Below are 25,537 nucleotides of genomic sequence, written 5' to 3' on the forward strand. Positions count from 1 at the left end.
TCAGAAATGGAGCTTTCAAAGGGCATATCCGCATTCCTGCAGCAATTCCAAAACAATGACAAGAGTGGCCTCTTGACTTAAGGGGATTATGGGACATGTTTCCAGAGGCTGATCAGAGCGCAGTAATGCAACACCTCATTCAAACTGACGCCCGGGCATTTCAGCCAAGGCGCACCATGTGTTAATCTTCTCGCTGAGGTGGAGTACCAGGAGCGCTCTAGCCGTGGAGTCAGAGCGCTCTACATGCCTTGCCCGTGTGGACGGGTAGTGAGCTAGAGCGCCTGGGGCTGCTTTAATGCGCTCTAACTCGCAAATGTACCCAAGCCCTAAGTCACACTTAGGGCTTATCGATGGAGAGTTAGTGCACAGCAAGCTAGGGTGTAATCTACAGCTCCCTAATGTATCACACAAGAACTAGCCATATAGACCCTGCTTACCATGCACTAAAAATTCCATAGTGCGCACAGACCCTACTGTCATTTCAAAGTGGAGTAGATAAAAATGCACTAGGGAACTTTCAGTGCATGGTAGCAGGATCCACATGGTCAGTTAGTGCATGGCATCCTAGCAAGCTGTAGATTTACATTGCAGCTTGCCACATACTAATTCTCCACAGAGTTGCTTAAGATCACACAGAAAGTCAGTAGCAGACCTGGGAATAGAATCCAGGTCTCCAAATGCCCATTACAGCTTTCTAACCACAAAACTATGCTCCTTCTCATACATGTGGCGCATGAATCTTGTCTTTTACTTCTAAAAAATATTTGTATTTTATGTAAACGATGTCTTCCATTTTTCCTCTTCGGAGGCTATACTCTGGAAAGCTGTAATGTCGGGCAAATCCTACTACACCACTACCATACTCTACTCTAGAACCACTAAACATTGCAGGAGGTGGAGTGCAGGAGAGACAAGGAGGAGTAACAGCAGGAAAGGCTTTTAAGACAAAAACATTTTTCTCCAGTACAAGTCAACCTGAAAAGAGAGATGGTTTTCATTCCTCTCTTCTTGCTACTTTGGGAGTCGAAATCTTTCCTAGAAATCATGGATTTATTAAATTCGATAATTTAAAGAAAATACAAAACTAGGAAGATTAGAGTTTTCTATCTTTTGCAAATCATCAGAGCTAGCTGAGGAATTTGATCACTGTCTTATTTGAATTACATGATGCTTCCTGCAAGGGTCTTGCATAGAAGTCAACACTGTTTTCATTTCTTTCCTATATTCAGTTGTTCTTCAGTTTCAGCAGTAATAGTACTCCTCCTACTGGACAAACAGAAGCAATAATTGCAATCTGTCATTCAGACACCACTCAGGCTACAAAGAGCCAAACATGCTACGTAATAAACTGACTATGTACTTAAAGGAAGTGACTTTGGTGGTATCATACTACAATTTCATATTTCTATTCAAGTAGGTGGCTTCTTGAACTATTCCAACTACTGCCCCGCTTAATAAACTGAAGTGAAATCTGTTTTTGGTTTGGTTTCTAAAATCATAAAAATAAAAATGGAGGTTATGCATTGGACACAAAATTTAAAAATATAGTGAGGCTGGTATAATATATACAAAGTGCTGAGGTACACACTGAGCATATTTTCATATTATACTAACAAAATACTACATAGTATTGTGTTCTTCTATACTATTAAAACAGCTTTATTTTCATCCCAATCTTATGTTTTTGTACCATGTATACCAAAGAATAAAAATAAAACAAAGTGAAGGCATGTAGCCAAAAATTTCACAAGTATTCTTAATGAGCCAGGAGAAAACTAATTCCAGATGGCCAATTTTTTAAAATGTATCCACTGTTTGGATTTCATGGTAAATACATGCCCTTACAGATTAAAGAAATGAAACCTCTTGATTAAAACCAGAATTTCTACAAAGAATGGCACTCCTGAGAAAGGTAGAATACGCTCAGGTCTCTGGATTACTGTGGCATTTGAAGGTTAATTTGTGTGGGAAGATTAAAAGAATTTTGCAAGTGGTTTTCTTAAATTCCTAACTAATTGTGACCAAGTACTCTTGATGTTCCTGTTCTTCTGGTGCCCAAAGGGATGGATGTATGATTATGTGGCACACTGTTATGTGACCTGAAGTCCTCAGCAACACTATCAGTAGGGCCCTACCAAATTCGCGGCCATGAAAAATGTGTTACAGACTGTGAAATCTGGTCTCCCCCATGAAATCTGGTCTCTTGTGTACTTTTAACCTATCTATACTATACAGATTTCATGGGGAGACCAGAGTTTCTCAAAATGGGGCTCCCTACCCAAAAGAAGGGGGGGAGGATCGCAAGGTTATTGTGTGCGTTGGTGTGTCTCAGTATTGTCATCCTTACTTCTGTGCTTCAGAGCTGGGTGGCCAGAGAGCGGTGGCTGCACACCAGGTGCCCAGTTCTGAAGGCAGTGCCCCACCTGCAGCAGCGCAGAAGTAAGGGTAAAAATACCATACCATGCCACCCTTACTTCTGCACTGCTGCCTTCAGAGCTGGGTCAGGACCACTACAGTTACAACACTGTGAAATTTCAGATTTAAATATCTGAAATCACGAAATTTACAATTTTTAAAATCCAATCACCATGAAATTGACCAAAATGGACCATGAATTGGTTGGGACCTAACAATCAGAAATCAATCAAATGGGACTCTGATGTCATCTTCCAAGCTGAAATATTGGCTGGATTCCCAAACAAATTATATTTATTTTTCCTTTCTTTAATTTCAGCCACCAATCCTGCAGATGAAAAACAAAGAAGAGGTAAAGACTATCAGCTCAATACTAGCCTTCTGAAAGCAAATCTGAAACAATTAGTAACAGGCGACACCTGCAGTCTCTATTAAACAAATGTACACAAAATGTCTATTTGTTTACTTCTTTGTACTGTATGACACAACATACTGTACCAGGGACTCAATTTTTAAAAAGTACGTGCCTGATAAATATCCTGATTCCACATCTGGGCACTTTATTCGGCACACGGGTGAGTAAAAACACGCTTTTTTGAGACTCTTTGATGATTTAAGACCCTAAACGTGGGATCTGGATGTGTTATTTAGGCAATCACATGAAACTAGACTATGGTTATTGTACCGTCTGTCTATATAAGTCTGCTCCTCATCTGCCACATTGACTGTATATAGATGCATAAATATTAAGGATAAACATGTTTCCATTCATGTGCAGAAAAAAACAGATTGGAATTTATTAATATATTTAATATACTGAACTACCCACGCATTTGAGAATATAATTCTTAGAAAACTAAAATAAAGAGAGAGATCTACTCATTTTAAGATAGATAATTCTTAAAAGTTATACTGTCAGTGTTGGGAGGCCTGAACATGGCAAAATTTACGTAATTTCCCATTACGTCGCCTCACCCCAAAACACAAATCGTTTTCCTTTAAAAAGCAAAGCTGAAAATCCAAGATTTGAGTAAATCAACTAAGTAGAATGCAATTACTTAAAGGAAATTAAATAATTACATTAAAACATTTTGACAACAGCATTTAAAGGGCTCCTATAAATATGGAGGATATACTCAAAACCATTAAAATACATTGTCAGATACATGTCAAGAGTCAATTGTCTGCACCATTCAAAGATTTTATCTTAGGAAAATAAATTCACTTTACTACATTGTAAGGGCCAATTCTGCAGTTCATATGATTATACAGCATTCTCTCTGAAGTCAATGGGAATTCTGTATGTATGAGGCCTTAAGTGAGTGTCAGATAGCTAAGCATTAAACTCATTTTACAGATAATGAAGTGACCCAGTAAAACTGGAGATATTCTCGAAGCAGTCTACATTTTAGGGAATGTGTTTTATTCATTTAGAAAAGCATCTACTATCCAGAAACAAGGCTATATGAGAGGAGGAGACAAGTAACTAGCTCCATATAAGCACTGAAACTTTAAGAATTTTAAAGCATTTGAACTTAAACAAGTGTATTCATGTCTGTGACAGAAAATCCAATTTGATTAATTTAGTTTAAGACTGAAAATCTATTTTGAGAGAACACCCATAACTATATTATAAATAAGGCAAAATATTTTCAAAGTGATCTGCAAAAAAAATCAAAAAATTTCAGTAGAAAGTACTGAATGTCCCCAGCAGTAAGAGGGGCATTTCAACATGTTAATAACTTATGCTTAGCACATTTTACCCCTTCTTGCATGTCCAAAGAGTACAGCTCCCCATATTTGCCAGCTCCTATCTGATGCTTCACCTCTGCATGTACTTCACTAAGGACATCACATCACCATAGATCAAAATGGAAGTATACAAGATGCTTATAAAGATAAGCCCCATTCTTTTCTGGTACTGTGCCTTTTTCAGAAAGTTTGATATTCTTATGTTTTACCATTAATAAGTAAAATAATTATTTTACCAAAATAAGATAATAAAATTTTAAGTTTTCATGTCAGGTACTTTGGATGGAAAAGGTACATATTAAGTAAATTATCTTATGCATGGACTCCCCCACGTAACAGGTGTAGGAGAGGCATTTCAACAAACTCAGAAGTTACTCAGGAAAAAAAAAAAATTTAACATTTGCAGATCACTTTTAAAGAAGTCTAATTGTTTTTCTCCCTGTTTTACAAGGCTTCCATCACAACTAAAATCTTGTTTGTATTTAGGAGAAAATCTGCTCCTCTTTACAATTGTCATTCCTTTACTTACCAGGAGAGTATTTGCCCATTTGTAATATCAGCCTTGATTTTCCCTACTCTAGTATTCATCATCATGTGTATATAAAACAGTAGAAATTTTTTGGCTTTTAGATTTCAGAATAAATTGCATTACAATTGCAATATTAAATATTTACCCTATTTTATGTAAGGATAAGATTCTTACCCAGTTAACTTTTTTCAGGGGCAGAAAATAATAATAGTGGCAGAAATCAAGTATCAATGTATAGGAACTAAGAAGCTGAGTGTAGAAGCATAGCTGCAGAAACAGCCAATGATTGTCTTCACCAACACAATTGTTAATCCTGCAACAAAACAAAGCAAATACACAAGGCTTTTGAAATGTTATAGTTAGGCATGATAAGTACCAAAGACAAAACAACTTAACTTATTTATAAATGCATTGCTGGATACGGTAAGGTATAGGCCATATGCAACTACAACTGAATACCCGCAGCATCCATTCTGCAGAATGATGTGCCTTCTCTATTAAAGCAATAGCAACCCTACTGTCGTTAAAAATTTGCCTGCATTTTCATTTGGTGCATAGGATGCAAGACTGGAATTTCTCTGTTAAAATAGGTTTCAGAGTAACAGCCGTGTTAGTCTGTATTTGCAAAAAGAAAAGGTGTACTTGTGGCACCTTAGAGACTAACCAATTTATTTGAGCATAAGCTTTCGTGAGCTACAGCTTATGCTCAAATAAATTGGTTAGTCTCGAAGGTGCCACAAGTACTCCTTTTCTTTCTGTTAAAATACAAATTTAAGGGTAAGCTCTTCAGGGCAGGAAACATGTTTACCTTTCTGTTTGTACAGCACCTAGCATAAGGGGGCCCTGATCCTGATCAGGATTTGAGAGCATTAAAACAATAAAAAAAACCAAAGAACGAGTTTTGGTTGTTTCTCAAAAGTACAGAATTGTATTAGTTGATTATGTTCATATTTCACGTTACTACGTACACTGATAATGTAGAATTGTACATGCGTCTTCTGAAGAGACTCAAAATGGAAAAAAAATCTCTTTTTGCCTTAAACACCAAAGATAATCCCACGCAATTGTAAAAACATTTCAAAATTATAAAACAGCCTGCAAAAATGTCACAGCAATTCATATTTTTCTACCACTTACTAACACAGATTACAATCTAAAGTGATACAAAATTGACTTTTTTCTATATAAATTCAATTCAGAAAGTGGAAAATTGGGAATGCAAATACTATACATATCGATAAATGCTGGAAACTATGGTTTAACTGCCTTATGATCAGGGAGCAGTCCCCTGACAGAAAAAAAAAAATCTCAAATATGCAAGAGAAAAGTTGGAGGAAAGAGAAGGTGTGGCACCCAACAAAACAAGAATATACCCCAACTTCCTTATTAAAACAGTGTCAAACAATCCTGACAGTTCAGATATTTCAACTTTCCTAATTAACACTTTCAACAATCTACGCTACAAAAGTTTTACTGGTATAAATATATCAGTTAGGAGTGTGATTTGCTTTTTAATTATACTGGTACAAAGACTAGTATAGATACAGTTATACTGGTATAAAAGGTGCCATACACCAATATAGTTTATTTTACTTCCCAAAGCAGAAAGAAGTTATAGTGGTAGAAGCAGTGGTGTAGCTAAGCTAGGAAAACTGGGTGGGCTTTTGGGTGGGCGAGCAATGATGAGGGGCAACGTGCCCCCATGGGGGTAATGGTTTTGTGGGGCCTGGGCCAAGACAATTGGGGGTCCCTCCCCTCCCCACCTCTTCCACCTGCAGTCCCTGCATGCTCCCGCCAGGGAGCAGGGTCCAGGTAAGGGGCCTTGCCCTGCTCTGCCCGTTTGTCTGTCACTCCCATCAGGGAGCGGGGTCCAGGCGTGGGGGCTTGCCCCGCTCTGGCTGTTTGTCTGTCGCTCCCACCAGGGAGTGGGGTCTGGGCACGGAGGCTTAGCCCGCTCCAGGGGCTTGCCCTGCTCCGCCCACCAGCGGGGTCCAGAAGCCATTTGGGTGGGCCTGGATGGTAAGTGGGTGGGCCACGGCTATGCCCCTGGGTAGAAGTACTTTTCTATTGGTATAACTGCATCAACAATAGAGGGTGGGAAGAGAGGTTGCTGCTTTAACTATACCGATCAGTTAAAGAGAGACTTTCTAGTGTAGACAAGCTTCTATGGCCAGATCGACACCAAAAAGTTAGGTTGCCTCAGCTATGTTGCAAAGGGGTGTGAAAAATCCACACATTTAAGCAATGTAGTCAAGCTCACCTAACTCCCAGAGCAGACATCATCAGGTTGACAGAAGAATACTGCCTCTCGGGGAGGTGGATTAACTACAGTGACAGGAGACTCATTATAGTCAATATATGGATAAGGAGCATCCCCACTGAAGTGCTGCAGTGTTTCTAGTTAAGACACAGCCTAATCCATATATTGACTCTAATGAGAATTGGAGCAAGCCCACAGAAATCTAACAAATTAACTACCACCACAAAATATTCAAACTGTTTTGGGGGTTTTTTTGTTGTTTTTTTTTTAAGTCATCCCCTGGCACTTTAAACTTTTAATTTGTAGCACCAACATGAGAAAATGCAAAACAAGCTTTTATATTTCAGTTTATTTGAAAGCAAATTATCTCACCATCTCACAAAACTAAATTGTGATTATCTGATTTTTACATTGAAGCTGCTCAGCTCTAGCAATTTTGTTTTTTAAAGTTGCATTTCCCAACATTAAACATTTCTTTCATCAAAATTTGTGAAAGTTCCAGGAGCATCTCATACTGGCATCCAGCAACATGACAAAACAGTAATGATTATATGTTATATAGCGAACAATTCTCACTATCAATGTTTGATTGCATAGGCACAGGCACATCTCAATGAAAATCCTATCTACCCTCCTGCATTAGATACCTTTAATGATGAAGTCTTATGGTCAGAAAGAGAATGCTTCAATACGAATTGTACTGTAGTAAAAGTACCCTGATCAAAAAACTGCAATTTAAACAAACAGTAAATAATGAAAGTTTCTGTGCAGCAAGAACTTATTGCGTCAATGGATCCAGTCTTACCACGGACAGTGGTGATCCATCCTCCTAACACAGTGTCCACAGCGACTGCAGTGATGGGATCGCTTTGGTCTCATCATATTACATTTATTACATAACTCCCAAAATTCTCGTTCTAGAGAGAAAATTGAAACCAAATTAAATAAAAATGAATGTCCGCTGAAGTGCCACTAGTTTTCAGATCTCAACGGGTACACATGCTTGAGCTTCTGGAAAAAATATATTCTTCCTACGGAAATCAGCATGCAAGAACCTCTCCCCCACTCTTCTTTCAACTGCTCTAGGATAGTTGGCATACCTCTACCATTGTGGGCTGATTTTTACTCCTAATCCCCATCTTGCCCTACTATTTTTCAGAGTCGTCAATACAACATGAAACTGCTGGCTAGGAACAAGGCAAGAACTGGGAAATAAAGAATTTTTGTGTTTCTAAAACTATTTTCAGTTCCACTTGGATTGCTTTTTTTCTAGCACATATCACCAACAGTGTCAGCTCTAAAGCTCAGCCAGAGTATCAAATCCCACTGCCATCCCCAGCTCAATCCAAAAGAACTGACCAGTAAAATAATAAAATACAAAATAGATTTATGAAAGGTCTTCCACTGCAGGATCTCAAAGTGCTTTAAACATTAAACAAATATCATAACATTCAACAAGTAGGAATTTTACGGATGAGGAACCTGGAGGACAGAGAAGGTGTATACTAAGTTTGGGAGCTAAACTTGAGATACGTAGGGACTGACTTTCAGAGGTACTGAGCTCCCACAACTCCAGCTGAAGTTAACATGAGCTAACATTGCTAGCATTTCTGAAAATACAGGTCTTATTTGCCTCAAGTTGGCTATCTAAAACCAGTGGACACTTTTGAAAATTTAGGCTCAGAGAGTTGGCGAAGATCGCATTGTTTCTAGGATGAAAACACACTGACACCTTAGTGCTGTCAATCATTTAAAATGTATTTTACTTAATTTTTTTTTTAAAGGAGTGCAGTAAAGGTGTTATGGAATAAGTCCAAAATCATTAGTCTATAATTTCTATTTGTAACAAGTGCCATCATCCTTTTTATTTTTAATCTGAGAAAAATCAAAACTTATAAAAGGAAAGCTACACCAGTTTTCATTGCAACACATTCTGAAAGTTTACATGAGGAAATGCTTTTCACTATAATCAGTGATGTATGGAACACATTTTAAAATTCAATTTGGCACTTTTTGAGCCTCCTGCTGGCAGCTCCCATCTTTCCCATTTTGCAGAAAAATGATATTTTCACCCTGGAAGTACAGAAGCCCAATACCCAAGATCACTGAACTAGTAATAATGAGAGATGGAAACTGATTTACAATCTGTTCCCATAAAGCCAGTGTCACAAAGGTGTCACTCTTTAATAAGACAGCTACTGTTAACAGGGGGCTCAGAAACACCCGAAGCTAGTTTTCAAATACAAGTTATACTACGCAAAAAATGTATTTCACCATATCAACCTACACAATACCATAGAGCTGAAGTGAAGCTTAAATATGATTTTTTGGTCTCAGTCCTGTCACTAATGGGACTAGATGCAAAAACATGATCACAATTGTCCCTAATTGCCCAGTTGTCAGCTGTATCCGCAGAGCTCACTAAATGAATAAGGCATGGAGAATGAACCAGACTCTCAGTTGCAGGACATGACTGCAATGTCTCAGCATGCTGCCTGGGCTAAGAACAACTATACCTTCCTCCCACTAAGGAAAAGGGTGGTGACGATGGTACACACTCAGTTGGGAAGTATGGCATTTAGAGGTCTGAAGCCCAATGCCAGCAGAAAGGCTAAGACTTAAAGCAAACATACCAGGAAACCAAAGATAGCAACCTGCAAGTCCAGTGCCAGGTAGACTACTTATCCATTCCATGAGGAACTGGACATGATATTTAGCAAAGATCCCACCAATAAGCTAAACATGGGACTGGACAGCAGCAGAGCTCTTAGAGACAAGACAATGACAAGACCTCTGACAACCAGGAGAGCCCAAATCCGGAGAAGAAGTGGCAGCCCCTACCAGTCACGAACAGATCCAGGAGCATGAGCAACCTGAGGCACCCTGAGGCAGAGAAAGTGAATGAACAAGCTTTACTATCATTGCCTGCCATCCCCATCATCTTCTGGGACCCCAGAAATTTCTACCTAATCCTGAGATATGTCCTGACCAGGCTAGAGAGAGGGAGCCAGATGACATAACCACCTCCAGTTAAATCTGGCCTATCACCTGGGATGTGAGACTTTGCCACCCTGCCTCCCCCAATGTGTCCTTTTCCTTCCCCATTTTGTTTCTTCTCTTTCCTATCTCTCTTATTTTAATTTCTGCCTAACAAAAGTCTTCTTAACCAGCCAAGACTGTATATTTTGCAAGCCTGTGACCAGAAAGAGGAAGCTGAAAGCAATGCCGCAAACAGACCAATGGTAGAACAAGTTTACTAGATCTCAGAGTTGCTCATAAAACCATGTGCCATGCCTGTGTTTCTTCAGCAGTGAAGTTGCAAGTGAGAGTCAACGCCACAGACTGAAGCTCCATCTTTGCTCTTTTTATCTCTCTCCTTTTGTGTGTGTCTTGTTTTGTTTTCTAGGAAACGGGATCAGACTTCAGCAACAGCAGCTCTAGCCCATCTCAACTAACTTCTTTTCTTTTCCTCAAAAGGACCTTATTAACATCTTTAATACCATTTAAGAGGTTGACAAAAAAGGGGTTGTTTCCTTCTAAAAACTCTCCATGGCCAAAGTAAAATGCAATACGAAATGTTAAAAATGACAGCCTTACTTAATACTTCACATTTCAAATGCTTTAACTGTTTGTCCTTCTTTTTCTTTAATAAAAAGTTTTAAAGGATTTTTAATGGTGAGTTTGCCATAGTACTAAGCAGACAAAGGTCTCTGTATACCAAACCGTGTTTAAAACTGCTTAATGTTGGACAGTTTCAGGGTCAAGTTAACACCTTTAACTCTTTGGGGCCATATATTTCCAACAACATTAATGCCACAACACCATTAGTGTCATATTACTAGAGAGAAGAGTTCCACTTTGGCCTCTGAGGAAGAGTTACGTTTTTAAAAAGTCCTCACTTGCGTTTTTCCAAATCAGCTGATCTTGATGTCCAAAAATCTCCCATAGCGATACACTGAGGCCTACATCACCAGGGAGTAGTATCCCTTCCCGCTAATGAGCTATGCGGATTGATGGAGTAGCATAAACAGTTACTTGGGTTGCTCTTGATCACATGCCCTTGCAACACAGCGTATGACCTTGCTAACCTCTATCACAACAGCACCAACACTAGATTTTCCAAACCCTGTTTGGTTTTCAAGGGAGTGGTTGCAAACAAGGCTAGTAAGCTTCCAACAGCTATTAAAACTAATATTAGAGATTATGCAAAGCAACCAACATTGTATTATTTAGAAACATCTTGCAATATAGTACCTGTAAGTGGTATCTTTGGTGTTTCAGGGAGTTTTCCTGGATCAGCTATGGAGGCTCTCAATAATGAAACTATACAGAACAATGAGACTAAGTAGTAGCCTGAAAAATAAATACGCAAGTTTTCAGAATATTACATCAAGTACATCTTTGGCCAAAGATTGCATGCAGTAATGGGTCACATTTTAATAGTTCCAGCACAGCAAAAGATTACTTTATAGGAATGAGGCAAGACAACAGAAAATTGCAGAATAAAAGAAGCTGCAATAATTGGCATATTTGAAAAGTAAATCTGATTTAAACTAACATAGCTTAATTAACACATGTAAACCAGCATTCCGTTTATGCATATAAATATTTCATACATATATTACACATAAAAACAACCTTAAAAGAACATATTAAGATTGCAAAGTCAAACACACAAAGGTTAGGAAATACCACAATTAAGGTTGCCTATGCACATCTAATTGGGCTCTTTGTACATAAGCATTATGATAGGCTTTTATTACATGATTGCATTAAATGTTTTCCACAGGACTGCTGCCTCATTCAGCACACAAAATGGACAGTGCTCATTGAATGAGCAGCTACTTAATATTTTGTTTTCTCCTTGTTGTTCAATATGTGGACGCATGCCTCATTTACTGCACATATTCAAACACTGCTACAAAGACAGAATTATTAGCTTCCTCATCAATTTTTCTAATGGTGCTCATCATTATGGCATATAAGTGCATCACAAACATTAATTTATTTTCATGACACCGGTGAGATATAGTGGTATTATACCCATTTTACAGATGAGGAACTGAGATATAGAGAAATTAAGGTCAAAAGTATCCACTAATTTTGGGTGTCCAAACAGAGACACCTAGGACCTGATTTTTCAGAGTATTTAGCATTATATAGCACTTTTCTCTTCCTGAAGTCCCCTGCTTCATTCCCTACACACCTTCCAATTTCTGCAGGAAATGAAGCTGGGCTCTGACGGCCCACAGCCTCTTTACACAACCCATCATGGGCACTGAATGAATCACTTTGCCCATGGGTTTCCACAGATATTTGTTGACTTCACAGGAACAGTGAAATTCAGGAATCCTGAGTCCCATTCCAGTCTCTAGAGGGGAGTGTGCTTTAGTGGACACAGACTCTTCTTCCTATACCCCCCTCTGCCCTCAAAGCTTGACGTCTTCTTCCCCATCCCTTCCAACCTGTCACTGTCCAAGTCCTCTCTCTTCCCCATCCCTGGCTCCTTGTCCCAGTGACATTCTCCTCATATAGCCAGCCTGAGTTAGCCCAACTCATTAACTGCTAACATGACCCCTCTGCCGTGTTGATGCAGGCTAGCTCCACCTGATTGCTGCTAGTCCTCCAATGCCTTTCCACAATTCTACCATGTCCCCAGATGGGACAGGGAAATTCTCTTACAATTCACTGGGAAATAATTTGTAGAAAAACTCAGCTTACTGCACTTCAAAGAACTATGGGATGTGCCTAGGGTTGCCAACTCTGACTGAAGCTATTCCAGATTTTTTTTTCTCCCAACATGACAATGTCATTTGCTTAAAATATCCTATTAAAATTAGACTGTTTTCAATAGTCACCAGGAGATGGATGCGGATTCCAGGAGACTCCAGATCAATCCTGGAGAGTTGGCAACCCTAGATGTGCCCCCGAAGCCTTAAGTGCCACACACGAGTGAGTGCTGTGCCAGTGTGTACGCAGCAGCTTGAATGTTATTTCAAAGTGTAGCTGCTCTCATCAGCATGAGGCTAACTTTAGAGGAGTAGTTCAAGTGTAGAAAACTTAACTGCAGTGAAAATATACCCAAATACACCCACAATCCCCTCTCCCAGCATCAGCTGCTGATGCAAATATAGGATATATGGTATACCTGCTCAGCTTTTCCTGATACTGATATACACTCATGCAGATTGTAGGTATAGACTGGCCACAGGATTCACACATGCGGTGTTGGGAAAAAAAAGCAGATATATGGACATACTGAACTGTGTCAAATGAGTATGTCAGAGCCCAATTACAGTTAGCATGTCTCTGTCTGTAGTTAAGGCTTTAATCTAAAGTAATACCAAAATAAGCTATTTCAGATTTATTGTATTTCAAAAATAAGGAGGAAGTTGGATTTTTAAGAATCAGCATTAAGACCAGTTTTTGCTGGATTGCTCTCCTTCTTCCCCGGAATTCTGGAACTTGATACTACATAGGTCAGAGTAGGTGCTATTGCCCACAGGTACCTTTTTTTTTTTTACTAGATAGGAGAGGGAGAGATTGGGCTCAATGCAACTTACACAATATCGCTGCAGTTGAAGTGTGTCCCTCTTCATAGTGAGGAAAGAGGATAATTTGGGGAATAAAGAGTGTGTTGTAAAGCCAAACGAAGATAATCATGCCCATGCAGCACCACCCCTGCGGGTCAACCACAAAATGAATTTGTAGCCCCATTGTACATTATCTGAAGGCAGCTTGCCACACACAGGGAGAAAATGATGATCCTAAAAAAAGAAAAAAGAAAAACAACCCCCCCCAGTAAGTTGAAGTAGTAACATGAAAACTTCATCGTGGGTTATTAGAAAGTTAATAAATACTAGTAGAATGTTCCCTGTACTTCAAGTAGCATAACTGTTATTTGGTCCATGTGCACAGATTTGGAAACCAGATGCAAGTTTCTAAATGTTTCAAAGCCTCATACACAGAGTTCATGCACTACCATGTGATATACACTTATGGCTTCTTCTTCATTGTAAACATCTCATTGTCTATTGCTTAACTTTTACCATGAAGATGAGTGAAAAGACAAAGGATATAAAACCTGAAGAGGACTTCAAATGCAAATGAAAATAGGTGCATTTACAAAGATAATCAGCCAATCAATGATTTTAGGAAAACTCAACAGAGACAGCCTAGGGGTGGTTAAAAAAGTGTTGATAAAAAAAGAATGTTGATTTTCTCTCTCTCTCTCTCTCTCAAAACTAAGCCAACTAGATGGATGTGGGCTATCACAAATAGCACACAAGGCTCTCTTTACCTATTTACATCTCATTACATCCAACTGTGCAACCCAAATTTTGAAAGATTATTTATATTCAATCTATTTGAAAATTAAATCCTCACATACTTCTGTAGCAATCTGCAGTTGAAGCTCTTCACTGATCAGGTATCCTCTTTTAAAAATGCTGAAAGCGGAAGGAATTGCACTTTCATAAACATTTTTCCAGCTAAAAGGGGTCACAGCAGTATGCCAAAAATTATTTCTATGGCAAACAGGTCAGTCACAATGTGATCTCCTAGCCCCTTTGCTCACCCCTAATTCCCATCATATTAATGATTTACAACACAATCATAACCCTTGTGAAATCATCCTGCAGGCCATTTGCCAGAACAGTGATTTCAGGTTATTTTTTTGGAGGTGAAAGAGCTATTGTGAAGAGGAGGACAAGAGTTCCTTCCCTTCCTCTCACTTCCTTCCTCTCTCTACTGCAAAGCTTCTGAAATCTAAGACCTTGTCTACACTACCGGCTGGATCGATGGGCAGTGATCAATCTCACGGGGGTCGATTTATCGTGTCTAGTATAGACAACCGCCAATCACTCAAATGTCGACTCCGGTACTCCAGCTCAACGAGAAGCACAAGGGGACTCGACGGGAGAGGCTCTCCTGTCTACACATAGCAATGAAGACACCATGGTAAGTAGATCTAAGTACGTCGACTTCAGCTACATTATTCCGTAGTCCGTAGAGAGACTCCCTTTGGCAGACTGTCTCGCTGGGCATTCAACAGTCACAACATCAGAACACATACTAGACTTTTAGTTTATAAAGCAGTGGTAATCCCAGCTCTCTTCTACGGCTGTGAGACTTGGCGGACCTATAGAAAACACCTGAAAAACCTGGAACGCCAGGACCAGCACTTTCTATGGCAGAACCTCAACATAAAGTGGGAGAATCATCGCACTAATGTCAGTGTCTTCACAGAGGACATCTTCTGTGTTCAGGCCCTGATTATCCAGCACCAGCTGAGGTGGAGCGGGCACTGTGTGAGCATGCCTGATGTATGTTTACCAAAACAACTACTGTATGCCCAACTCACCAAAGCAGAAAGGAAACGTGGAGACCAAAAGAAACCCTTTACAGACACTCTCAAGATAAACATCAAGAGATGTGGCATCGACACCACATACTGCGAGACAGCAGCTCAGGATACAGATAACCGGCGAAGACTTGTCAGACAGGGAACGTCCACTTTTGAGGAAAATCACCTTGCTCTGGTAGCAGAAAAACCCCAGAAAAAAAAATGGAAAGACAACCGTCACACAGCAATTGCGGCCCAACCCAGTCTTCCAACACCACATGCAATGTCTGTCAACGAGCCTGTGGCTCAAGGATCGGACTCCTTAGCCACCTAAGAACCCATGAAAAATATAGTTCTGGCACGGAGATGAGATAGGTTGAAGAGGTTGCTGTCAATTTGATATTGGATACCAATGCCCTGGGGTAGATGTCTTGGGTTAATGTTTTCATAGCTGCTAAGAAAGTGGAGAAAAGGGTGGGTGCCAATATACAGCTTTGTTTTATGCCAGTTCGGATGGCAAAGGGCTCAGAGGTAGAATCACTGCAGAGGATGGAGGCAATCATCTGGGTGTGGAGGAATCTTACAATAGTGATAAATTTGGTTGGGCAGCCAAATTTTGACATGATTTTCCACAGCGCCTCACGGTTGACAGAGTCAAAGGCTTTGGTCTGATCGATAAAGGCCATATACAGCTCCTGGTGGTGTTCTTAACATTTTTCCTGGATCTGCCTGGCTGCAAAAATCATGTCAGTTGTGCCTCATGATGGTCTGAAGCCACACTGGGACTCTGGAAGTACTTCCTCTGGAAGAAGGTGCTGAATCCCTCTCATCAAAAACTTCTACCCTGAAGAGTAGAGTTCCCAAGGGTCTGGGAGAAGTCAAGTATTGGACTCCCCCAATCCCACAACAGTAGGTCTTTTTACCTCTGGCTAATAGGTTTATTCCCTTTTAATGGGATTGCTGTAAATTTTTCAAGTCCTGGTTATAAAATATAACCTGTGAAAGAGATCATCCTCCACCTTGAGGGATCGCCGATGACAATGTGAACAACATTCCTGACCTAGACTCATAGATTCCTAGATGTTAAGGTCAGAAGGGACCATTATAATCATCTAGTCTGACCTCCTGCACAAAGCAGGCCACAGAATCTCACCCACGCTCTCCTGTAATGTATGTCTGAGCTACTGAAGTCCTCAAATTGTGGTTTAAAGACTTCAACGTGCAGAGAATCCTCCAGCAAGTGACCCGTGCCCCACACTGCAGAGGAAGGCAAAAAAAACCCAAAGAAGCGAAAACCCTCAAGGGTTGCTGAGCAGCATCTCTCTCTTTCAAATCACCTTAGAACTTCACTCTTCAGGTTTATGAACTTTAATTCTTCAATGCAAGTCCTCCTTTCAAAAGTCCTATTTAATAAAGCAATTACAAGTCTATGATGAAACCAGCTTTTAAGTTGAAAAGGTAAAACCGAATGCATACCTGTGCCACTATATACATCGGGGTGGGCAAACATTTTGGCCCAAGGGCCAAATGATATGGCGGGCCATGAATGCTCACAAAATTGGGGTTGGGGTGCAAAAGGGGGTGCGGGCTCTGGGTTGGGGGCGAGGAGTTTGGGGTGTAGGAGGGTGCTCAGGCTGGGATTGAGGGGTTTGGAGAGCAGGAGGGGGATCAGCGCTGGGGAAGGCGGTTGGGGTGTGGGGAGAGGCTCAGGGGGTGGTGCGGCCCCCGACCCAGCACTCCGGCTGGAGTGGGGCTGAACCGCGTGGTGCGGCCCCAGACCCAGTGCCCTGGCCAGAGCACCGGAGCACGGCCAAGCTGCGTGGTGCAGCTCACGCGCCGGCTTAAAACAGCTCTCAGGCTGGATCCGGCCCATGGGCCGTAGTTTGCCCACCCCAGTATATATCATAAATAGCTAAGAATTTCTTGTTTAGTTGGTTCCCCTTTTTCTTGATTTCCTTTTAGTTCCTCATTAAGTCACACTGGATGCCACTTACTTGTTTCATATTTTTTCCAGAAACACTGTGGTAGGAGCTCACGGTTCAGAGGTCTTGCAAATATTTTTAGAAATCTAAATCTAAGCCAATACAAAGTATTGGCATAAACATATAGGCTGGTAATACAGCAAGCAGCAGAAATACCAAGAAACCACTGATTCCTAGGGAATCAGTTTCAGTTTTCGTTCTTAACACAAGAGAACAGCAGACACTCTATCACTAAGGAGAGCATTCCCACAATGGAAAATACTTCAGCCCAAACAAACAGTGCCGGAAGTTAGCAACAGTATCCCAGCTCTGAAAAGTGGCTCCTCCAGTACAGTACATTGACAGCAATCAGTCATTGATACTTTGGAGGAAGTAGAAAATTCCCGCAGTGGAAAATTTCTTCCTAACCCCCATTAAGTCAGTGATTGCCTTATGCTCTACAGCCCAATGTATATACACATATTCAGCTACACCTACATACACACACACACATCTTAAAGACTATAACTGTGGATCTTATTGTTAACACAGAGTTTTTAAAAATCCTGCTAAACTCTTTAGACAAAATGAAGTCCTGTAGCAGTAAGTTCTATAGGTTCATCATACATTGCGTAAAAAGTTATTTCCTTTTAGAAGCACTGTTTATTGTCATTCAATTTTATTGGTTTTTTCTTTACGTAAAAAGTAAGAACTTGATTTGTCTTCTCTGTGCCATTCTTTAGTTTATATACCAGAACCATATTCCTTTTTATTTATATCTTCTCAGAACTAAACATATTCCTAACCTTTTCATTTTCACTTCATATGGAAGTTTCTTCATGCCTCTAATAATTTCCCCCACCCACCTCTGGACCCTTTCTTTTTTTGCTATATGTTTTCCAAGACAGGAAATAGAACTGAACACAGCATTCAAGGTGAGAATGTTATTACTAATTTATAGAATAGGACAGTATACAGTATTATCCTATTCTTTATACATCCTAAAATTTTTGGACCACTATTTCACACTGAGCAGAGGTCTTCATCAAGCTATCCACAATGATTCTCAGATTTACTCCTGAGGGGATTCTGCACCAAAAAAATTAAAATTATGTGCCAAAATTAAAAATTATGTCCATAATATTTTAAAATTCTGCACATTTTATTTGTCAATAAATAAATGTGGCTCCAGAACGGCAGTGGGGAGCACAGACCATTGGCTACACTAAGGTGGGAGATCACCCTGAAGCCCCCCCCAAGTTCAGGGACTCGGCAGTGAGGATGCACCTGACCCTGACACAGTGCAAGGGCTGGGCCTCCTCCAGAAACACCCCGGGGCTCTGACCCTTTGCACCAGGTGGACCACGTGTGGGTGGGCAGGCTCAGCCCAACAGGATTCAACGTGGAAGGTCTTAGTGTGGGGAAATCCAGGTGTGCGGTGAGAGGTTTCTGTATGGGGCAATCGGGGTGCGGGAAGCTCAGTGGGAGATCTGGATGCACAGAGGCTCGTTGGAGGAGGGAGGGGGACCCAGGGGATGGTGGTTGGAGCTCTGGGGGAAGGCCTCACATCAGCGAGGACTTTGGTTGTTGTTTGTGATTCAGACAGAAAACTGTGCGAGCCGGCATAACGGGAAATCTATACAGACAAATTGCATTCGAAAAAGCAAAAAGGGGGAAATAGATTGGGGAATGGGCAATCCCCCCCCTAAAAAACTGCACCCATGGTCACCCCCTGCCCGTCTTCCTACCCCCTGCAGGGAAACACAGGAAAGCTGCGGGGTGGAAGGGCTTTTCTGCGGGTGCACAGTCCCACAGAATCCCCCAAGGAATAAAGATTTATTTCTTCAATGTAGCTATTTAAGAACACAGAAATAAATAACAGTTCAAATTATTTCTTTTAAAATGGATTGCCTTGCATTTGCCAATAAAGACTTTCATCTGTCATTGAACTGACAATTCATCTAGCTTGTTATTGTAGACATGGTCACCTAACTAAAATTGTCCAGTCACAGAAAATTTTAAACAGAAGCCCTGGATTACAATTATTATGTTGTGAAAGTTTGAAAGGCATGGCACTCTATGTCGGAGAGGAAATTTCTCTGCACAACATCCCTTTAAAGGACAGTTATGATCAAACAAATTACTACGCAAAAATTGCACTACACGCAATATATTTAAATCAGTATGAATTCTGAAAAAAGAAAAGGAGTACTTATGGCACCTTAGAGACTAACAAATTTATTTGAGCTGTAGCTCACGAAAGCTTATGCTCAAATAAATTTGTTAGTCTCTAAGGTGCCACAAGTACTCCTTTTCTTTTTGCGAATACAGACTAACACGGCTGCTACTCTGAAACCTATGAATTCTGAGACAGTTTTGCATACTAAATTATTATTTCAGTGATAAAATAAGTTTTTATGGTTTTTTTCCCTTATATTGCTGTTAGCAACACTGCATAACCGGTATGAGGGGCACTCATCACAACAGGAGAGTGAATTGGATTATTTTCTGTTTGTACATGAGTAACAGAATTAACAAGGGGAAAAGCAAGTTTTTTTAAACACATACTGGTGGTGATGCATTAATCCAAAAGAACCCATCTAACTCTTAGATTGCAAGGTGAATTTGCTAATTTTGTAATTGGAAAATCCATATTTACAAGTAATGTGAGAAAATATATAGAAGTCATGAAGATACGCACAAAACACCACAATGTCATTTTTACAGTCATATTGCTCTTTAAAATGCATCAACTTTGGTTCAAAGAAAAATAATTACAATATTTAATTAACATTAAGGATTGCGTATATGTAGTTATTAAAAGTAGATACTGTGTATGCCTACCAGGTTACTAACAAAACCCTTTAGGGAAGACACTTGCTGTAAATTTTTCTAGTGCTTGGGGCTTTCTACTTCTATTTTTATTTTATTATATCTCACCAAAAGTATAACATTTCTCCAAATAATCATGAAGCGTTTCTAAGCAGGGGAAGTTTTTGCTGTGAAAACCACCAGCTACAACTGTTGCAATTTTAGATTTGTAATGAGAATCCCTTCTCTCTCTCCCTAACAAAACTTCTCCTTGCCCTTTCAGAAAGCTGTGTTACTCCGGGATGTGTGCACACAGTAGGGTTGCCAATTTTGGTTGGATGTATTCCTGGAGATTTCATCACATGACATACTTGTTTATTAGAGATTAATCTTTAATTCCGGGAGGGTTGGCAACCCTAGTGCCAGAAGAAAAGGAGTACTTGTGGCACCTTAGAGACTAACCAATTTATTTGAGCATGAGCTTTCGTGAGCTACAGCTCACTTCATCGGATGCATACCGTGGAAACTGCAGCAGACTTTATATACACACAGAGAACATGAAACAATACCTCCTCCCACCCCACTGTCCTGCTGGTAATAGCTTATCTAAAGTGATCATCAAGTTGGGCCATTTCCAGCACAAATCCAGGTTTTCTCACCCTCCACCGAGAAAACCTGGTTTTGTGCTGGAAATGGCCCAACTTGATGATCACTTTAGATAAGCTATTACCAGCAGGACAGTGGGGTGGAAGGAGGTATTGTTTCATGTTCTCTGTGTGTATATAAAGTCTGCTGCAGTTTCCACGGTATGCATCCGATGAAGTGAGCTGTAGCTCACGAAAGCTCATGCTCAAATAAATTGGTTAGTCTCTAAGGTGCCACAAGTACTCCTTTTCTTTTTGCGAATACAGACTAACACGGCTGTTACTCTAAAACCTAGTGCCAGAGAACTCTTTTCCTAACCCACCCTATCCTGCCCATTTCAATTAATGATGCCTTAAATCCAGTGTTTGTTCATTAGAATTACCTTCAAGATGATGAATTGTGATGTGATGAACACTGGATTATAAAATCACCAAATGAGTCAGGCAAGCAGAGAAATCACGTCAATAAATTTTTTTATACACAGTAATCAGAAATGTTTATATGAAATATGGATAGTTTAAGGGGTTTGTAGCAAAATCAATAATCTATTTTTAAAGCTTGCCTTCACACAACAGTTCCCTTAAAACTCAGGTCCCACCACACATTTTGAAAAGTGCAGGAAATAAACTTTGCTACAGTAGTTAGAATTCAATTTCTCAGTAAAAGAGAGAGCATCTAAGGGTATACACAGGCAATTGCCAGGCATAACGGTGACTGCTGTACCAGCACCTAGTTAGGCCCTGAGATAGGGCAAAATCTTATGCACATGCTTAACTTTACAAAGCAAGTAATCCTATTGATGTCAATGGGGCTATTCACAATGTGTGACATTAGGCATGTGCATTAATCTGCACAGAACTGACGTTCTTCTCTGCAAAATGTTTTTGAATACTTTAAGCAAGTGCAATAGTACACAAATCAAAACTATCCCCTTTATTATTATTATTCATTTTATAGCAGTACATAAAGGCCACAACCAAAGCTGGTGCTAGGAATATCAGAAGGGCCATACTGGGTCAGACCAATGGTCCATCTAGTCCAGTATCCTGTATTCCAACACTAGCCAGTGCCAAATGCGTCAGACAGAATGAACAGAACAGGGCCCTGTCGGCCAGCCCCCACATCTGGCAGTCAGAGGTTTAGGGAAACACAGAGCATAGGGATGCATCTCTGACCATCTTGACTAATAACTATCCATGGACCTATCCTCCATAGGATCACAGAAGATTAGGGTTGGAAGAGACTTCCGGAGGTCATCTAGTTCATGAACTCCCCCCCCCCATTAGCTATACTTTTGGCCTTTACAACATCCCATGGCAATGAATTCCACAGGTTGACTGTGCGTTGTGTGAGACAGTACTTTCTCATGCTTGTTTTAAACCTGCTGCCTATTATATTTCATTGACCCTGGTTCTTGGGTTATGAAGTGGTAAATAAGACTCCCCAATAACTTTCTCCATCGCATTTATGATTTTGCACACCTCTATTATAGCCCCTTAGTCATCTCTTTTCTAAGCTGAACTGTCCCAATCTTTTTAGTCTCTCCTTGTATGGAAGCTGTTCCCGAGCCCTAATAATTTTTGCTGCCCTTCTTTGTACTTTTTCCAACTATAATATACCTTTTTTTAGATGGGGCAACCAGAAGTGCATGCCAGAACAACCAGTAATCAAGATGTGGGCATACCATGGATTTATACATATAATAGCATTATGATATTTTCCATCTTTTTATGTATCCCTTTCTTAATGGCTCCTGACAGACTGTTAGCGTTTTTGACTGCTGATGCACTCTGAAAAGATCTTTTCAGACAACTATCCAACATGACTCCAGGTTCGCTTTCATGAGCAACAGCTAATTTAGACCCCATCAGTTTGTATGTATAGTTGGGATTAAAATTTCTGATTTGCATTACTTAGCATTTATCAACATGGAATTTCCTCTCACATTTTGTTCCCTCCCTTTCCTGTACAGTTTTGAGATCCCTTTGTAACCCTTCTCAGTCAGCTTTGGACTGAACTATCTTGAGTAATTTTGTATCATCTGCAAATTTTGTCACATCAACGTTCACCCCCTTTTCCAGAGCATTTATGAATACGTTGAATGGCACTGGTCCCAGTATAGATCCTTGGGGAACCCCGCTATTTACTCTCTCTGCTGTGAAAACTGAACATTTATTCCTATTCTTTGTTTCCTATCCTTTAACCAGTTACTGATCCACAAGAGGACCTTCCCTCTTATTCCAGGACTGATTTCTTTGCTTAAGAGTCTTTGCTGTGGGACCTTGCCAAAGGCTTTCTGAAAGTTCAAGTACATGATATCCACTGGATCACTCTGGTCCACATGCACATTGACTCCATTAAGGAATTCTAATAGATTCGTGAGGCATGATTTCCCTTTACAAAAGGTATGTTCACACTTTCTCAACATATTGTGTCATCTATGTCTTTCATAATTCTGTTCTTTACTATAGTTTCAACCAATTCGCCTGCTACTGAAATTAGGCTTACCAGCCTGTAATTGCCAGGAACACCTCTGCAGCCTTTTTAAAAAAATCAGCATTACATTAGCTATCCTCCAATCATCTAGTACAGAGACTTAAGCACTAGGTTACATACCACAGTTAGTAGTTCTGCCACTTCATATTTGAATTCTTTCAGAACTCTTGGGTGAATACCTTCTGGTCCTGGTGACTTACTATTGTTTAATTTATTAATTTGTTTAAAAATCTCCTCTGACACCTCAATCTGGGACAGTTCCTCAGATTTGTCACCTAAAAAGAATGGATCAGATGTGGGAATCTCCTTCTCATCCTCTGCACTGAAGATGAATGCTAAGAATTCTTTTAGCTTCTCCAATGCAGCCTTATCTTCTCTGGATGCTTCTTTACCACCTTGACTGTTCAGTGGCCTCACTGATTGTTGGGCAGGGTCCCTGCTTCTTTTTGCCTCTGCTTTTTTTAATCTGTTGTTCAGCCATGGTGTCATTTTTTAAAAATTTATTGTTATTATTATTTGGGGTATACATTTAGTTTGAGCCTCTATTATGGTGTTTTTAAGTAGTTTTCATGTAGCTTGCAGACATTTCACTCTTGTGACTGTTCCTTTTAATTTCCATTGAAATAGCTTCCTCGTTTTTGTGTTGTTCCCTTTCTGGAAGTAAAATGTTACTGTGGGAAATTACTAAACACACTGGAAGAGAGGCAGAGAGATTCTTTACAGCTATTCAGAGATGACTCTGGCTGAGTTGTTCAGAGGCTTTGTAGACACTGACAAAAACGGATTCCTATTTATCAGCTATGGAAATATTCAAAAATTAATAGAAGTCTTTTTCCATCTACACAGAAAATATAATGCACCTTTTATTAAACAATATTTAATTCAGGTGAAATGTGCAACATTGAAAGCTCTGAAGAGTGAAGTCATCTATCCAGGAAACACACTAGGGACAGCAACATTTCAACCTTCCCCACAGCATCCTGCTAACATACACTAAGCCAAGGATCGGCAACCTTTGGCACGCGGCCCGTCAGGGAAATCCACTGGTGGGCTGGGATGGTTTGTTTACCTGCAGCGGCCGCAGGTTCAGCCGTGGTTCACCATTCCAGGCCAATGGGGGCTGTGGGAAGTGGTGCAGGCTGACAGATGTGCTGGCCGCCGCTTCCCACAGCCCCCGTTGGCCTGGCACAGCGAACTGCGGCCAGTGGGAGTTGTGACTGGCTGAACCTGTGGATGCTGCAGGTAAACAAACCATCCGGGCCTACCAGCAGATTTCCCTGGCGGGCCCCATGCCAAAGGTTGCCAATCCTTGCACTAAGCCTACCCTGGAAGGGCCACATCTTGGCCCCAGTATAAAATAACTACCTCCAAACAATTAACACAGGCAGAAAGGATGGGGACTAATTACGCTAAAACCATTAAGACCAACATGGGAGCAGCTTTTTGGCACGACTAGCCATGGATGAATTGGAATTAGTGACCTGGAGTACCAGGCTCAGCAGGACTCCCACCTTTTGGAGGCTTTGGGAAACACCCCTGTGACCCTGACCAGTACCCTACCCAGGGGACCCTCGCAACCACCATATCTGCACCCACTGCCACCCCCACACCAGCCAGCCCCCCCACTCCCGCGCTCCCCCCACCAGCCAGCCCCCCCACTCCCACTCACGCGCTGCCCCCGACCACCCACACTCAAGCGCTCCCCCCCCGCACCAGACCAGCCCGCCCCTGCCTCAGCCCCCAGACTCCTCCTGACCACCCCACCCTCGCAGAATCCCCTGGGAATGCCCACAGCGCCCCCTCCTCGCACAAGGCAGAACTGACCCGTACGCGGGGGCTAAACCGTCCCCGCAGAGCCACTCCGACCGCTCCCGCGCTCACCCAACCGCCAGCCGCAGACTCTATCTCTGTCAGTTTCCACCACCTTCCGCTTCCGCTTCCGCTTCCGCAGGAGTCTACGCCTGCGCGCACGGAGGGCGACGGCTCGCTGAGTAGGGACACACTCAGAGCCGCGGCCAAACGCGCTGAGGGCGGGCGGGCGCCCTGCTGGCCCCTGGGTGCGTTCTACTCCCGGCCCGCGCGCGCTCTTTTCGCCCGCGCGCCCTTCCCTGTCCTCAGCCGCGGCAGACGTGGGGGTGGCGTGATATGTGGGGCAAGCCCCTGTGACAAACCGTCCGAGTCAGACGTTCCACGCCCAGCGTTGCCAACGCCCAGCATTCCAGAGGCCGTGCGGCCTCAGGCCTCCCCAAAATAATGAGACTGGCTTAAAAAAATCACAGGATTAAGAGACATAATATAGTTGGGTTTCTTTTTTTATTTGTTTT

At 41.2% G+C, this 25,537-nt stretch overlaps 1 protein-coding gene across 6 annotated transcripts in view; it reads right to left on the reverse strand.

The window, feature by feature from the left end:
• Positions 1-25,252, reverse strand: part of ZDHHC21 (zDHHC palmitoyltransferase 21) — a 65,638-nt gene extending 40,386 nt beyond the window's left edge. For 3 of the 6 annotated variants that reach the window (XM_073345419.2, XM_073345424.2, XM_073345423.2), the window contains exons 1-5: positions 25,038-25,252; positions 13,520-13,723; positions 11,211-11,309; positions 7,762-7,873; positions 4,871-5,009 (exon numbers count right to left, since the gene is read on the reverse strand). In XM_073345419.2, coding sequence (XP_073201520.1) covers positions 4,871-5,009; positions 7,762-7,873; positions 11,211-11,309; positions 13,520-13,673 — 504 coding nt within the window. In that variant the 5' untranslated portion in view covers positions 13,674-13,723; positions 25,038-25,252. Of the gene's footprint in view, positions 1-4,870; positions 5,010-7,761; positions 7,874-11,210; positions 11,310-13,519; positions 13,724-23,333; positions 24,012-25,037 lie in introns of all 6 variants that reach the window. The other 3 variants (XM_078852937.1, XM_073345422.2, XM_073345425.2) reach the window with 3 other exon arrangements.
• Positions 25,253-25,537: the final 285 nt, after the last annotated feature.

The sequence above is a fragment of the Lepidochelys kempii genome, chromosome 5 (genome assembly GCF_965140285.1).
Source record: "Lepidochelys kempii isolate rLepKem1 chromosome 5, rLepKem1.hap1, whole genome shotgun sequence".
Taxonomy (NCBI): domain Eukaryota; kingdom Metazoa; phylum Chordata; order Testudines; family Cheloniidae; genus Lepidochelys; species Lepidochelys kempii.